The 16,145-nt window shown below is 42.7% G+C and overlaps 1 protein-coding gene across 1 annotated transcript in view; it reads left to right on the top strand.

Moving 5' to 3' along the window:
• The window catches only part of tmem64 (transmembrane protein 64), a 60,560-nt gene that overhangs the window by 36,910 nt on the left and 7,505 nt on the right, over positions 1–16,145 (top strand). Inside the window, exon 2 of the mRNA XM_084312877.1 lies at positions 13,837–13,992. Coding sequence (XP_084169003.1) covers positions 13,837–13,992 — 156 coding nt within the window. The remainder of the gene's footprint in view (positions 1–13,836; positions 13,993–16,145) is intronic.

Here is a 16,145-nt window from a genome sequence, read left to right as displayed (position 1 = left end):
TTCGTTTATACGGAAACTGCGTTTTTACGGGGTGAAACCGCAAAAAAGTGAGACTACCTTCCAGGGTGGAATTCCTAGAAACGCAAAAGCTTTGCGATCTCGTCTAAACTATCAAAACGTATAAATCTGTTAAAACGATGACGAAATGGTTGTCACGGCTCTGGTCGCGCGTACTGCTTATGTCACAGGTAGCAGGTATGCGCCAGTAGCCGAGACGTAAACAAAGCAAGTATGTCTGACTTATATCAACGGAGATCACCTGAAGGCTACATTGGCAGTACTTTTAACCCTTTCACTGCCACACGACAGAAGGTTAACCCTTACTATCACACAACCGGCTGTCGTGTGGCAGTGAAACGGTTAAATACACAAGAATCTGTCCCGCGGCGTGAGACTCCGTGAGTGGACCCACTGTCTGTGAGTGACTCTGCTTTGGTGCAATCACATTCCCCATCCACAGTCTGCGAATCAGAGGCAGAGTAGGGCGGGTCTTCACAGCACGTCATGTGACATATGCGCCAATCGTGTGACAGCGGGTCTCCGTCATTACAGCGTCGTCTGCACGGAGAATTCCACTCCAAAACGCTCGTCTAAACGTAAAATTAAAAGTGAAACCGCAAGATGACTTTTGCGGTTTCTGTTCACAAAACGCTCGTCTAAACGGGGCCTCAGTGTCTTGGAGATAGGCTCAGTGTCTTGGAGATAGACTCAGTGTCTTGGAGATAGACTCAGTGTCTTGGAGATAGACTCAGTGTCTTGGAGATGGGCTCAGTGTCTTGGAGATAGACTCAGTGTCTTGAGATAGACTCAGTGTCTTGGAGATAGACTCAGTGTCTTGGAGATAGACTCAGTGTCTTGGAGATAGACTGAGTGTCTTGAGATAGACTGAGTGTCTTGGAGATAGACTGAGTGTCTTGGAGATAGACTCAGTGTCTTGGAGATAGACTCAGTGTCTTGGAGATAGACTCAGTGTCTTGGAGATAGGCTCAGTGTCTCAGTGTCTTGGAGATAGACTCAGTGTCTTGAGATAGACTCAGTGTCTTGGAGATAGACTCAGTGTCTTGGAGATAGACTCAGTGTCTTGGAGATAGGCTGAGTGTCTTGAGATAGGCTCATGGGAGCACATCAGCGCTAATCTCGCACAGACACAAGAGGGCTACTAAGTTCTAAGAGCTGTCAAAACTAATGTCTGAATTTGAAAAACAAATTTGATATGAATTTCAGTTTCACTAACCAAACTGCTCGTCAAACATCATTATGGATATGGGCTGAAGTGAAAACACATGACTGGTTCCTGCCCCTGACCTGTGAACCCTGACCTGTGACCTGTGATGCAAGCCGATAAAAGGTTGTTTACCCGTGTTACCAAGTAAACAAATCATCGTCAGCTCTCAGAATGGTAGTCAGAAGCCTGCACCGTTAGCGTTAGCATGTAGCCTAGCCATGGCAGACTATTTGATTCCTTAAGGGCTCGAAATTGCCTGGGTTTTGGTGATATGCTCCAGAAATGCTCCCGCTGTTTGGCTACTTCTATGTGCAGTGAAAACTACTCGAATGCTTTATAACCTAGTCATTGATTTAGTTCAGGGTAATCTAAGATTAGCCGCAGAGCTAACGCTAGTTAACGTGAGCTAACGCTAGTTAATCAAGCTCACAGAGAGAGATAAACAGCTGACAGCGGATAGTACAGGACGGTACAAATACAATAAAAAGGCGGGTGGGGGCTGTTGTGTAAACCTTGTACTCTTTAGTTCACATATAATAAGAGACTGATTATTTGCTTGCTCCACTAGTGCACAACAACACAAACCAACTCTAGTTACCACAACGCTTTACGGTATTTTCACAGCACTGTCGCAACATTACCGTAAAACGTGAACACCGTTGTGACCCACTTGCTCCACTAGTGAGGACTGGTCTCACCCTCTGCTGGCGTGTGTGTGTACTACACTCAAAACTCCGTTTCACTGTAATAGAAACTGAAGCGCATCTGTGATTTTGACGGTGACGGACGGTATTGATTTTCAATACCGTCGGGATTTCTAAATACCCTGGTATACCGTAATACCGTCATACCGCCCAAGCCTACCGTGAACATGTTACACTCCAGCATTTTGCACCTGCTTTGATGTGGTAATAATTAAGGCTGAGGCCACGTATCGACAACTGCGTCACTTATCGTTTTTATTTTGTAATCTACTTGCACAGATGTATGTTATATAGCCTAGTACTACTCTTACTGGATTAAACATGCATTTAAACAATTCATCTTTTGTGGAAGATCAACATAATTCACCCACGGAACTATGTGCTGGGGATAAGGGTTCCGCATGGACCATATTGTTTGTTACTTTCCTGTCGGCACTTTCCTGTCTGCAAACTAGCTCAACGCCAACAGAGGGGGGCGGGGTTCAGCTTCCTAACAGCCTGATTGGATGAAGCTGTGAAGGAGCAAGCCTGCTGTTGTTGACAAGACGACCATTACTTTAGCCCTGCTACTTTATAGACCATTACTTTAGCCCTGCTATTTTATAGACCATTACTTTAGCCCTGCTATTTTATAGACCATTACTTTAGCCCTGCTATTTTATAGACCATTACTTTAGCCCTGCTAATTTATAGACCATTACTTTAGCCCTGCTATTTTATAGACCATTACTTTAGCCCTGCTATTTTATAGACCATTACTTTAGCCCTGCTATTTTATAGACCATTACTTTAGCCCTGCTATTTTATAGACCGTTACTTTAGCCCTGCTACTTTATAGACCATTACTTTAGCCCTGCTATTTTATAGACCATTACTTTAGCCCTGCTATTTTATAGACCATTACTTTAGCCCTGCTATTTTATAGACCATTACTTCAGCCCTGCTATTTTATAGACCGTTACTTTAGCCCTGCTACTTTATAGACCATTACTTTAGCCCTGCTATTTTATAGACCATTACTTTAGCCCTGCTATTTTATAGACCATTACTTTAGCCCTGCTATTTTATAGACCATTACTTCAGCCCTGCTATTTTATAGACCATTACTTTAGCCCTGCTACTTTATAGACCATTACTTTAGCCCTGCTATTTTATAGACCATTACTTTAGCCCTGCTACTTTATAGACCATTACTTTAGCCCTGTTATTTTATAGACCATTACTTTAGCCCTGCTATTTTATAGACCATTACTTTAGCCCTGCTATTTTATAGACCGTTACTTTAGCCCTGCTATTTTATAGACCATTACTTTAGCCCTGCTATTTTATAGACCGTTACTTTAGCCCTGCTATTTTATAGACCATTACTTTAGCCCTGCTATTTTATAGACCATTGCTTTAGCCCTGCTATTTTATAGACCATTACTTTAGCCCTGCTACTTTATAGACCATTACTTTAGCCCTGCTACTTTATAGACCATTACTTTAGCCCTGCTATTTTATAGACCATTACTTTAGCCCTGCTACTTTATAGACCATTACTTTAGCCCTGCTATTTTATAGACCATTACTTTAGCCCTGCTATTTTATAGACCGTTACTTTAGCCCTGCTATTTTATAGACCATTACTTTAGCCCTGCTACTTTATAGACCATTACTTTAGCCCTGCTACTTTATAGACCATTACTTTAGCCCTGCTATTTTATAGACCATTACTTTAGCCCTGCTACTTTATAGACCATTACTTTAGCCCTGCTATTTTATAGACCATTACTTTAGCCCTGCTATTTTATAGACGTTTGTACATCAGTATCCTATTAACTTGCCAAACCGTCTTGGTCTATAATAACATCTTGATACACACACACCAGTAACGGCCAAATCGTAGCTGTAATGTATGCAGTGACAAGGTTGTTTTTAGATTAGATTAGATTGGATTGTACTTTATTATTTTTTTGATCCACTTTTTCTCTCATCCCAATTTTTCGTATCATCCAATTCAACCCTCCCCTGTCTCGAACGCTGTTTCTTGCCTCCCACAAGCCGGCTGCAATGTGGACTAAGTCATACATAGCACAAGTCCCCTCCGGTACTCGAGGTAGCAGCCGTCGCATCTTTTCACCTGCACGGCGCGATCTTTCAGCGTCAGGCGTCTGCGCTTTGGAGGGGCGCCGCCCCCGTCGCTTCCTGATTCTACTGCGCAGGCGCACCAACCGACCTGTAGGAGTCACTGTCCACAACGCCCGATCCCCACCAATCAGTTTCCCACCCTCTAATACGGCCAATTAGTACGGACGACCAGCTAAACTGAAAGCAATGTGGAGCGCTGGGCTCGAACAGGCGAACCCAGCGTCTCCAGTATTCGTGGTGAGCGTCTTGCCCACTGTACCACGTAGCCGCCCTTGGATTGTACTTTATTGTCATTATATTTGCATACAATGAGATTTGGGACTCATACTTAAGGTGTAGTAATAAAATCACACAAGTAATAAAAGATAAACATAAAATACTATACAGAAACATAAAATACTATAGAAAAAAACATCAAATACTATACAAGAAACATAAAATACTATACAGAAACATAAAATACTATACAATAGGACAATGTTACAATACTGTACAATATACAAAATAGCAACTATATACAAAATAACAATACACAAATTACACAATTCTACAGTACAGAGACAGACAGACAGACAGACACACACAGGGAGACTTGTGTCATCACACCCAGGTTTACTGAGGCACAGACACACGTGTAGGCAGGTGTACCAGGCAGTGTGGTGATATGAACTAGAATAGAAGCACTTTATTGATCCGGAGGGAAATCCAGCACCACAGATCGTTAAACATCACAACTAAGAATTATAAATACAGTCTGGGATATACATTCTAAAATATGTATTGTATATACCTTCTAAAATATACAGCAAAAAATATACAGTAAATGTACAGTAATGGATGTAGAATAATTTTTTTTGTCAAGTCAAAAGTCCAGGAAGATGAGTAGACAGAAATGAGAGACACTTGTGTCGGTATCCACAGATACCTCCAACTCCACAATGTCCCCCGGTGAACAAGAAAGAAAAAAGAAACATAAAAAAGAAAATAAGCTGAAATGTTTCAGGTATTTGGTTTGGAGGTAAAGAAACTCCCCGCCCGCAGATATTCTGCAGTGTGCGCACGGTGTGTGAAGGGTTAAGATATTCTGCAGTGTGCGGACGGTGTGTGAAGGGTTAAGATATTCTGCAGTGTGCGCACGGTGTGTGAAGGGTTAAGATATTCTGCAGTGTGTGAAGGGTTAGGGTCAGATATTCTGCAGTGTGTGGACGGTGTGTGAAGGGTTAAGATATTCTGCAGTGTGCGCACGGTGTGTGAAGGGTTAAGATATTCTGCAGTGTGCGCACGGTGTGTGAAGGGTTAAGATATTCTGCAGTGTGTGAAGGGTTAGGGTCAGATATTCTGCAGTGTGTGGACGGTGTGTGAAGGGTTAAGATATTCTGCAGTGTGCGCACGGTGTGTGAAGGGTTAAGATATTCTGCAGTGTGCGCACGGTGTGTGAAGGGTTAAGATATTCTGCAGTGTGCGCACGGTGTGTGAAGGGTTAAGATATTCTGCAGTGTGTGAAGGGTTAGGGTCAGATATTCTGCAGTGTGTGGACGGTGTGTGAAGGGTTAAGATATTCTGCAGTGTGCGCACGGTGTGAAGGGTTAAGATATTCTGCAGTGTGCGCACGGTGTGTGAAGGGTTAAGATATTCTGCAGTGTGCGGACGGTGTGTGAAGGGTTAAGATATTCTGCAGTGTGTGCACGGTGTGTGAAGGGTTAAGATATTCTGCAGTGTGCGCACGGTGTGTGAAGGGTTAAGATATTCTGCAGTGTGCACACGGTGTGTGAAGGGTTAAGATATTCTGCAGTGTGCGGACGGTGTGTGAAGGGTTAAGATATTCTGCAGTGTGCGCACGGTGTGTGAAGGGTTAAGATATTCTGCAGTGTGCGCACGGTGTGTGAAGGGTTAAGATATTCTGCAGTGTGCGGACGGTGTGTGAAGGGTTAAGATATTCTGCAGTGTGTGAAGGGTTAAGATATTCTGCAGTGTGTGGACGGTGTGTGAAGGGTTAAGATATTCTGCAGTGTGTGGACGGTGTGTGAAGGGTTAAGATATTCTGCAGTGTGCGGACGGTGTGTGAAGGGTTAAGATATTCTGCACGGTGTGTGAAGGGTTAAGATATTCTGCAGTGTGCGCACGGTGTGTGAAGGGTTAAGATATTCTGCAGTGTGCGCACGGTGTGTGAAGGGTTAAGATATTCTGCAGTGTGCGCACGGTGTGTGAAGGGTTAAGATATTCTGCAGTGTGCGCACGGTGTGAAGGGTTAAGATATTCTGCAGTGTGCGCACGGTGTGTGAAGGGTTAAGATATTCTGCAGTGTGAAGGGTCAGGGTTAAGATATTCTGCAGTGTGCGCACGGTGTGTGAAGGGTTAAGATATTCTGCAGTGTGCGGACGGTGTGTGAAGGGTTAAGATATTCTGCAGTGTGCGCACGGTGTGTGAAGGGTTAAGATATTCTGCAGTGTGCGGACGGTGTGTGAAGGGTTAAGATATTCTGCAGTGTGCGCACGGTGTGTGAAGGGTTAAGATATTCTGCAGTGTGCGCACGGTGTATGAAGGGTTAAGATATTCTGCAGTGTGCTAACGGTGTGTGAAGGGTTAAGATATTCTGCAGTGTGCTAACGGTGTGTGAAGGGTTAAGATATTTTGCAGTGTGCGCACGGTGTGTGAAGGGTTAAGATATTCTGCAGTGTGCGCACGGTGTGTGAAGGGTTAAGATATTCTGCAGTGTGCGCACGGTGTGTGAAGGGTCAGGGTCAGATATTCCGCACAGCGCCTCCAGGTCTATATGCTTGTGTGTACTCTGTACTCTTAACGTCTAAAGCCCTTCTCTAAATACAAACACTGGCAGAGTGTTTTAAAAAAGAGTGGTATGTGCTCCTTGTTCTGTTAGTGTACATACATACTCACTCAGGCAGGGACCGAAACTAAAGCCCGCCGCCCGCCAGGGGCGCTCAGTTTTTACCTTTGGCGCTTGACACTTAGAGGGCTGCCCGCCGTGTGGCGTGTAATCAATCAAGTTCATAACGATACTCTTATTTTGAAAATCTGTGCGGGTCTCATTTCCGCCCCAAGCGCATCTCCAGTCATAATACACGATGGCTCCGGCAGTTAGCAACATTAGGTTCGTATGATACTCTTATTTTGAAAAAAAACGTGGCAACGAGTCATATCCGCCCAGCCCTGCAGCGGGATACTATTGGCTAAGGGCTTCTGCTCGCAGTGCTCGTGTCAACAACAACACAGAGGCAGGCTGCTCTAGTCTAGAAGAGCGGACCTCCATGAGCTACCGTTACTGTTTAAACAATGACCCAGTCAACTATTCACTTTTAGTTTAATACATGACGAGGCATTGTCTTAACGGTATCTAGCTGGCTAGCTACTGATAGCTGCTGATATCAACAAATGCTCCAGCAATAGTCGACTCGAGTGCATAATACCTCCGTTCCCTCGTTAGCTAGCTCACGTTAGCTAGCTCACGTTAGATCTATCTGTCCCAGTAAACTAAATTGTCTTAACGTTATCTACTGGGCTAGCAGTAGCTACAGATAGCTCCTGATATCAATGTCTTATAACATTGATTGAATGCGTATTCTAGCTGAGGGCATGTTGAATGTGATTTGACAAAAGAACCGTAACGTTATACCAATAGGGTCCAGCTGCATCGCCGGAGAATCCTTGCATGCTGAATGTAGGGTCTAGCTGAATATAGGGTCTAGCTGCAGGGCCGGAGAATCCTTGCTGGAGCTGGAGGCTACTCAAGTATACACACAGACAGTGGAGCTGTTTGCAGATAGCGAGCATTTTGACTTATTGCGTGGTGGCGATCAGCGTTTCCGTTAGCCGGTAATTACCGGTATTTGACCGGCAAAATCTGTTGAAGTCCGACATATTTAATCTCTCCGGTCATAATGTCCGGTGAAAATAATTCCCTCTAAGCACAATTTGATTATTTGAATTGTATTCAAATAGGCTAAAATTAAATAGCCTATGCGATGAACGAAACAATCATTACTTGTTTCATCGTTGCTTCACCAAGCAGCCGGTCTAATAATGACGACGCTGTGTCAGCGAGAGCTTGCTGCTAGATTTGCGAAAAGCATGCAGCTGCAGACCCACAGAACCCACCAGCTTTGCTGGCACAGTGCAGTACACAGCTGCTCTGCGGGTCTGCAGCTGGATGCTTCTTGCAAATCTAGCAGCAGCAAGCTCGCGCTGACAACAGCTTTGTCATTATTAGACCGGCTGCTTGGTGAAGCAAGTGCAACGATGAAACAAATGTAATGAATCGTTCATCGCATAGGCTATTTAATTTTAGCCTATTTTAATACAATTCAAATAATCAAATTGTGCTTAGAGGGAATTATTTTCACCGGACATTATGACCAGCACCAAGTCGTTGGGAGGTGGAGATATACATCACGCAAACCCACGATAATGTTGCCGTCTCTCTCTGCCAAATTTCTCAGTTCTTCGCTTGATATAATTAATACAAATGTCCAATATAACGGAATTCGTTAGCTCATAAAAATGTGATTATAACAGACTGCTGTTTATTAATGTCGGGCAGACTGCCCACAGACACCTCAAGTCGGCAGCAGCACGAAGTCTCGAGGGACTTATTTTATTTGGAATATATTAATGACTGTATATACGCAAAAGTAGCCTAGTTTTAAGTAAAAATATTATAAATGCCTTGAGGATGTCATTCTTTATATAGGCCTATCAATTGTTTTTAAGCTCAATAAACTCTGACCGGAATTTATCCCATTTGTCCGGTAGAGTGAAATCTACCGGACACTCAGACCTGCAAAAAAAAATTCTAGCGGAAACCCTGGTGGCGATGTCTCGCAGATAATACAACTACAAGTATGATTATATAATATATATTTTATTTAAAAAAAAATTATATAAAATATATATATATTTTTTTTTAATCAAAAAAAATTTGGCAGGTAAGAAATATGCTTGGCGGGTAGATTCTTCCCATCTACCCGCCACTGGCCGGTGAGTCAAAAAGTTAATTTCGCTCCCTGCACTCAGGCAATCCAGGGTGTCTGTGGGGTATTAAAAAGTATTAAATAATTCTCTGTGGGGTATTAAAAAGTCTTACAAAGTATTAAATAATTCTCTGTGGGGTATTAAAAAGTCTTAAAGTATTAAATTATTCTCAATTTAAGGCCGTCAGGAGATTAAATATTATGAAATGTTTTTGTATTCAAGTCATTGTTTTTTGCGGGGCTGCCGGCAGTGTGGTGCTTGTATGGAACGCATAATAATATAAATTATATGCAAGTGCAGCTGCCAGTTCAGTGTCGCTATGTTTAGTTTTTTTGGTAGTAGGGTCGTGAAATTGGTATAAAATATAAAAAGGGGTGTTAAAAAGGTCTTAACCTGTTAAGCTGTAGGGTCCCCAAATCTGGGGACCCTGCTGTTTTTATCATAAATCGATCAATACAGACCGTATTAGATCCCCACGTGGGGTATCATTGGAAAGCCACACTCATTGGCTACAACCCTGTCCAAACATCTTCGAGATCGCCAAATGATTGACGGAGCTAGAGCCCCGGGAGTCTGGGCTGGTAATCTGACTCTGCCATGTACTTTGGCGCGCCGCACGCCTCACATATCGGCATGTAACTCGAGAACCGCTGAATGGATTTTGTCGGCAATCGACAGGCAACAAATAGGGCTTTAATTCTATATATATATATTGTATTAAAAGAAATGCACACACGAGCCGCTAGAAGTCGGCAAAGTGGCACATCGCGAATCGTCCTTGAGGGCCCACATGTGTGTTAAGAGGTTAATGTTGTGTTTCTTTTTCAAATGTAGCCAAGAGTAAAGACCTTAACCCTATCAAAACAGCAGTCAAAGTGTACATTTTCATTTTTACCGATATTTTTAAGATTTACCGAAAATAAGAATTTATTGTATCTCTTTTATCGTAGAACCGCGAGGAAATTACTAAATCCAGATTTAACACTGCCATTGGAGAGATGAGCTTTTTCCCTATCCATAGATGTATGATTTGGCCATAATAAGGTCAAGTTCAAGGTCAAATATGAACATTTTTCTTTGCATCCACTTTTTCTCCTTTTTCTATTTTCCTCCCATCCCAATTTAGCCGTGCCAATTCTCCCCTCCCCTGTCTTGAACGTTGCTTGCATATGCCCCCACTGGCCGGTTGTAGGGAGGATAGAAGCCTTGCATCACGTGTCCCCTCCGATACATGTGGAGGCAGCCTGTCACATCTTTTCACCTGCCAGCTAGAGCTGCCGCGGTATTGATTATTTCCTTACCGCACAAATTTGCAAAATATTTCCTACCGCCGTGGTTATTACCGCATGCACACAAAAAATTAAAAAAAAAAGTTTGAATGCATTTATTTTTTTAGTAGTAGTCTACTCTTTATAGCATATAGCCTGCCTCTAGTCTAAATGTCTATTTTTAGAGGATGACTTTGCAGCATGAATATTGTTTGGGATTCGGCAAGCACGCATTATTAGTTATTGAAAGTGAAACACGGATTCGAAGTTTACCCTCTGGTCGTGCGCCGTTCACTCGGTGACGCGGGCAGGGGTGGTTACCCCTAACCCCCCCGACCCTTTCTTATTATTATTACTATAAAGTTACTACTTTATAATAAAGGCATTCGTTTTGTGGCATTAACATTATATAGTTATACGTTCAATAACATCAGCGTATTTACCGGACAATAGCAAGGCAAGCAATACTCTATTCATATCTCAGTTCCTTTCTTTGCTCAGAGCGTGCTGAGTTGTCCCATTCTGCGGTCTGTTAATAAAGTTTTCAATCAGACAAGTGTATAGAACGAAGGGCTTTTATTATAACATTCGTTGCAGACAGTAAAATCATTATGTCTCGTTTAGTACTCCTTAGGAGCGATCGTAGTCCACTCCGGCGGAGAGTTAAAGCTAACGTTATTAGCCGTGTTGTGATGATCTGACATTCAGGAAGTAAAAACCTAATACGCGCTTGCCGATTGGTGGTGACGCTACAACGTGTGACGCGTCTCTCTTCTGACCAATCAGTGGTCTGCAATGTTTCACGTGACTTTTCTGGTACCCAATAGGGTCGCTTGGAACCTCGATAGATGAGTAGGGTATATCTGCAGAGCCGCAAGCCCAACGAGAGGCGGGTAATTTATTATTATTATTATAAAAAACAGCGGTGACGCGGTATTCAGCCTACTCTGCGGTGGCCGTGATGTAACAGCGATACCGCAGTAATGTGGTAATCGCGGCAGCTCTAGCGCGGACTCTCATTGTACAACAGGTCAGCAGGAAGGTTCTGTACAACAAGTCAGCAGGAAGGTTCTGTACAACAGGTCAGCAGGAAGGTTCTGTACAACAGGTCAGCAGGAAGGTTCTGTACAACAAGTCAGCAGGAAGGTTCTGTACAACAGGTCAGCAGGAAGGTTCTGTACAACAGGTCAGCAGGAAGGTTCTGTACAACAGGTCAGCAGGAAGGTTCTGTACAACAGGTCAGCAGGAAGGTTCTGTACAACAGGTCAGCAGGAAGGTTCTGTACAACAGGTCAGCAGGAAGGTTCTGTACAACAGGTCAGCAGGATGTTCTGTACAACAGGTCAGCAGGAAGGTTCTGTACAACAGGTCAGCAGGAAGGTTCTGTACAACAGGTCAGCAGGAAGGTTCTGTACAACAGGTCAGCAGGAAGGTTCTGTACAACAGGTCAGCAGGAAGGTTCTGTACAACAGGTCAGCAGGAAGGTTCTGTACAACAAGTCAGCAGGAAGGTTCTGTACAACAGGTCAGCAGGAAGGTTCTGTACAACAGGTCAGCAGGAAGGTTCTGTACAACAAGTCAGCAGGAAGGTTCTGTACAACAAGTCAGCAGGAAGGGCACAGCTCTGTGACATTGTTTCGCCAAACAGTGTCAAACTTGAGTGCATAGTAGCTAGTAATATAGGCAAGATAATAATGGTAATAATACATTTTATTTGTCGTGCACTCTACATTTCACAATGAAATCTCGGAGTGCTACAGGTTAAAAACAAAGCAAAGTTAAAAAAAAAAAAAAAAAAATAATGATGTAAAGCAACAGATAAGATAGGCATGGTTATATAATACACAGAACAAAACACAGTGGAGTTATGGCAATACACAGAACAAAACACAGTGGAGTTATGGCAATACACAGAACAAAACACAGTGGAGTTATGGCAATACACAGAACAAAACACAGTGGAGTTATGGCAATACACAGAACAAAACACAGTGGAGTTATGGCAATACACAGAACAAAACACAGTGGAGTTATGGCAATACACAGAACAAAACACAGTGGAGTTAGCCAAAGGCTCTATTAACACATTGGACACCAGACCCGACATAAGTCGGGTTAACTCGCCGAACTTTGGGTGCCAAAACCCGGTTTTCATCGTTATTTCTTTTATTCGATATTTCCCTTCATAATTCATCCATCCAGCCTGATGTTATCATTGGGAATGGGTCTGAGATTGCAAACGTCCAATGCCTCCGCCTAACGCCTTGCGGCCGCTATTGTGCTCCATTTGAATCGATGTGGCTTGTTTTCTGGGCCGAGCTGCGCCGTGCGGGCGGGGTCTAAAGACAAGCGGTTATAATGGATGCATCAACGAGGGTCAACCCCCCCCCCCCGTTCATGTTCAATGCTGGATAATTCCTTCCCCATGATCGGAGCGTGTGTTTGTAATGTACTGTGTAACGTATTCCATTGGTGACGATCGAAGCATAGAACCACCCCCACCCTTTCATGCATGCATGATGAAACATAATACAGATAATCTAGCGTTGATTTCAGATTGATTATTGATCCAGGCGAGGAATGGCACGATTTATAGTGAAATGCAGTAAAAACGCTGTTTGGCGGCGTTTCCTGGGATTAAACAGAATCACTCTAAAACTATACTCATATTCACCACGGTATAAAACGGAAATGTATTGATGAAAAAATTATCTGTTTTTTGCATCTTGACCGGAAGAAACTCGATGACAATCGACTCCCTTTCACTATACCACACTACAGAAGGTTAACCCTTTACCTCTCCTCTGTCACAGATCAGACGTGTCCTTGTCTCCTCACAGATCACGGAGGTGTCCTTGTCTCCTCACAGATCACGGAGGTGTCCTTGTCTCCTCACAGATCACGGAGGTGTCCTTGTCTCCTCACAGATCACGGAGGTGTCCTTGTCTCCTCACAGATCACGGAGGTGTCCTTGTCTCCTCACAGATCACGGAGGTGTCCTTGTCTCCTCACAGATCACGGAGGTGTCCTTGTCTCCTCACAGATCACGGAGGTGTCCTTGTCTCCTCACAGATCAGACGTGTCCTTGCCGAACTACCTGGTGGCCTCACCTTGTCTCCTCTCCTTGTCTCCTCTCATCACTCCTCTCCTTGTCTCCTCAGATCACGGAGGTGTCCTTGCCGAACTACCTGGTGGCCTCACCTTGTCTCCTCTCCTTGTCTCCTCTCATCACTCCTCTCCTTGTCTCCTCAGATCACGGAGGTGTCCTTGCCGAACTACCTGGTGGCCTCACCTTGTCTCCTCTCCTTGTCTCCTCTCATCACTCCTCTCCTTGTCTCCTCAGATCACGGAGGTGTCCTTGCCGAACTACCTGGTGGCCTCACCTTGTCTCCTCTCCTTGTCTCCTCTCATCACTCCTCTCCTTGTCTCCTCAGATCACGGAGGTGTCCTTGCCGAACTACCTGGTGGCCTCACCTTGTCTCCTCTCCTTGTCTCCTCTCATCACTCCTCTCCTTGTCTCCTCAGATCACGGAGGTGTCCTTGCCGAACTACCTGGTGGCCTCCTCCGTCGGCCTGCTGCCCACCCAGCTGCTGAACTCCTACCTGGGCACCACGCTGCGCACCATGGAGGACGTCATCGCGGAGCAGAGCGTCAGCGGATACCTGGTGTTCAGCCTGCAGGTGAGCTTCAGGCCGGGGCACCCATCATCATAATAATCATAATCATCATAATAATCATAATAATCATAATCATAATAATCACCCACACTAATAATAATAATAATCATAATCATCATCATCATAATAATCATGATAATAATAATCATAATATTAACACATTCGGGGCCATTGGGCTGAGTCTAATTAATGTCAAGAGGACCGGGCAATGTAAACAAACGTGGGGCTTTTTGTACAGCTAAATCTATACTTTATAGTATTGCTATCTGTCCATTCTCATTGTCAATTGAGTCCATAAACCGTCCCTTCAAAATGGCTTAAAAGGAAAAAAAATCATCAATAGGTTCTCATTTTATAGCGCCGTGAATATAAGCGTTATACGGGATTTGGGACTAGTATATTTTCTGGAAGGCTAGTTATAGGGCTAATAGCTGCTAACCTTATATCCAATGGCATTTCCGTTTTACAGATGCTACAGAAATAACTCAAACTGCATATGATCGACACGATCCCAAAGCATGTAAAGCATGCAAGGGGGGGGCGGGGGACGTCATTTATTATTATTGATTACCAATAACCGTGTTCGTCTTAACTAGCCACATAGGCCGAACGCCTGGATGGCTATCAAAACAATGCCCGATCGGGCTGTAATTTACGTGAAAAAGATCTTACCGTGGTCCGGGCTGATCCCCCCCCCCCCCCGAGCATTTCCCCGTTATCGATCGCCATCTGGTAGATCGATATGTCCATTGGCTGATGATAAATCCCCTTATTGCTTGGTGAAATCTGCGATCTGAAACGTAATCCAAGCTACATGCTGCACATCCAGAATCCTGCTACTGAAATCTCCATCGGGGGCCGATCACGTGATTTTCAGAAGATCGAGATCGAAAAAATAAAAATACAAATCGGGATTTACATTTTTTTATTTCTTTAACTTTTTTTTTAATTCAACAAACATGACCATGTTCACGTCTTAAACTCATACTGAGGCCTTAGTTTTGGTTTTAAATTGCATATCATCATTCATTTATTTATTGTCACACAGAGCAGAAGAATTTTGCCAAAACAAACGCATTTCCTTTGATTTAATTATACATCAAATGATTTATGTCAAGGATGAGGGACATCCACTAGTTGCAGAACTTGCAGTCACCTGATTTTTACAGACGATGGCGCCATTGCTCTCATGAAGCAGCAGGTTGGAGGCGGAGTTTTTAGATTACTCCTCCGGTTGCAATGCCTCACTTGAATGAAGTTAACTTTTTTTTTCACCTGGATAACGTCAACATTCAGGGTGAATGTAATGTGAGATTTTTTTTTAGTTTTTTTGGATCGGGAAAGATCGGTATCGGTAGATACTCAAAATCACATGATCGGGATCGGATCGGGACATCCCTAATAATCACCCACACTAATAATAATCATAATAATAATAATAATAATAATAATAATAATAATAATAATAATAATAATAATAATAATAATAATAATAATAATAATAATAATAATAATAATAATAATCACCCACACTAATAATAATAATAATAATAATAATAATAATAATAATAATAATAATAATTAGGGATGCTCGATATTGGTTTTTTTACCTATACCGATATTGTCCAACTCTTAATTTCCGATACCGATATCAACCGATACCGATATATGCAGGGTTTCCCGCCCCAAAAAATTGAATAATTTCAGGTAATTAACATTACATATCTCTTGTTGTGGAATTAACACAACATTATGCATACTTTTGACAATAAATTAAATCAGAATTTGTTCTTACTTGCTTGCCTGGGTAAATAAAGGTTATAGAAATGTAATTTTTTTTTTTTCCGATATCACATTTTAATGCCGATATCGGCCGATAATATCAGTAGGCCGATAATATCGGACATCCCTAATAATAATCACCCACACTAATCATAATAATAATAATAATAATCACCCACACAAATAATCATAATAATAATAATAATCACCCACACTAATCATAATAATAATAATCACCCACACAAATAATCATAATCATAATAATAATAATCACCCACACTAATAATAATAATAATCACCCATACTAATAATAATAATAATAATCACTCACACTAATAATAATCACCTACACTAATAATAATAATAATCACCCA

Source organism: Notolepis coatsorum, assembly GCF_963971535.1.
Source record: "Notolepis coatsorum genome assembly, chromosome: 4".
Lineage (NCBI taxonomy): Eukaryota > Metazoa > Chordata > Actinopteri > Aulopiformes > Paralepididae > Notolepis > Notolepis coatsorum.
This window is presented reverse-complemented; position numbering and strand designations above follow the sequence as displayed.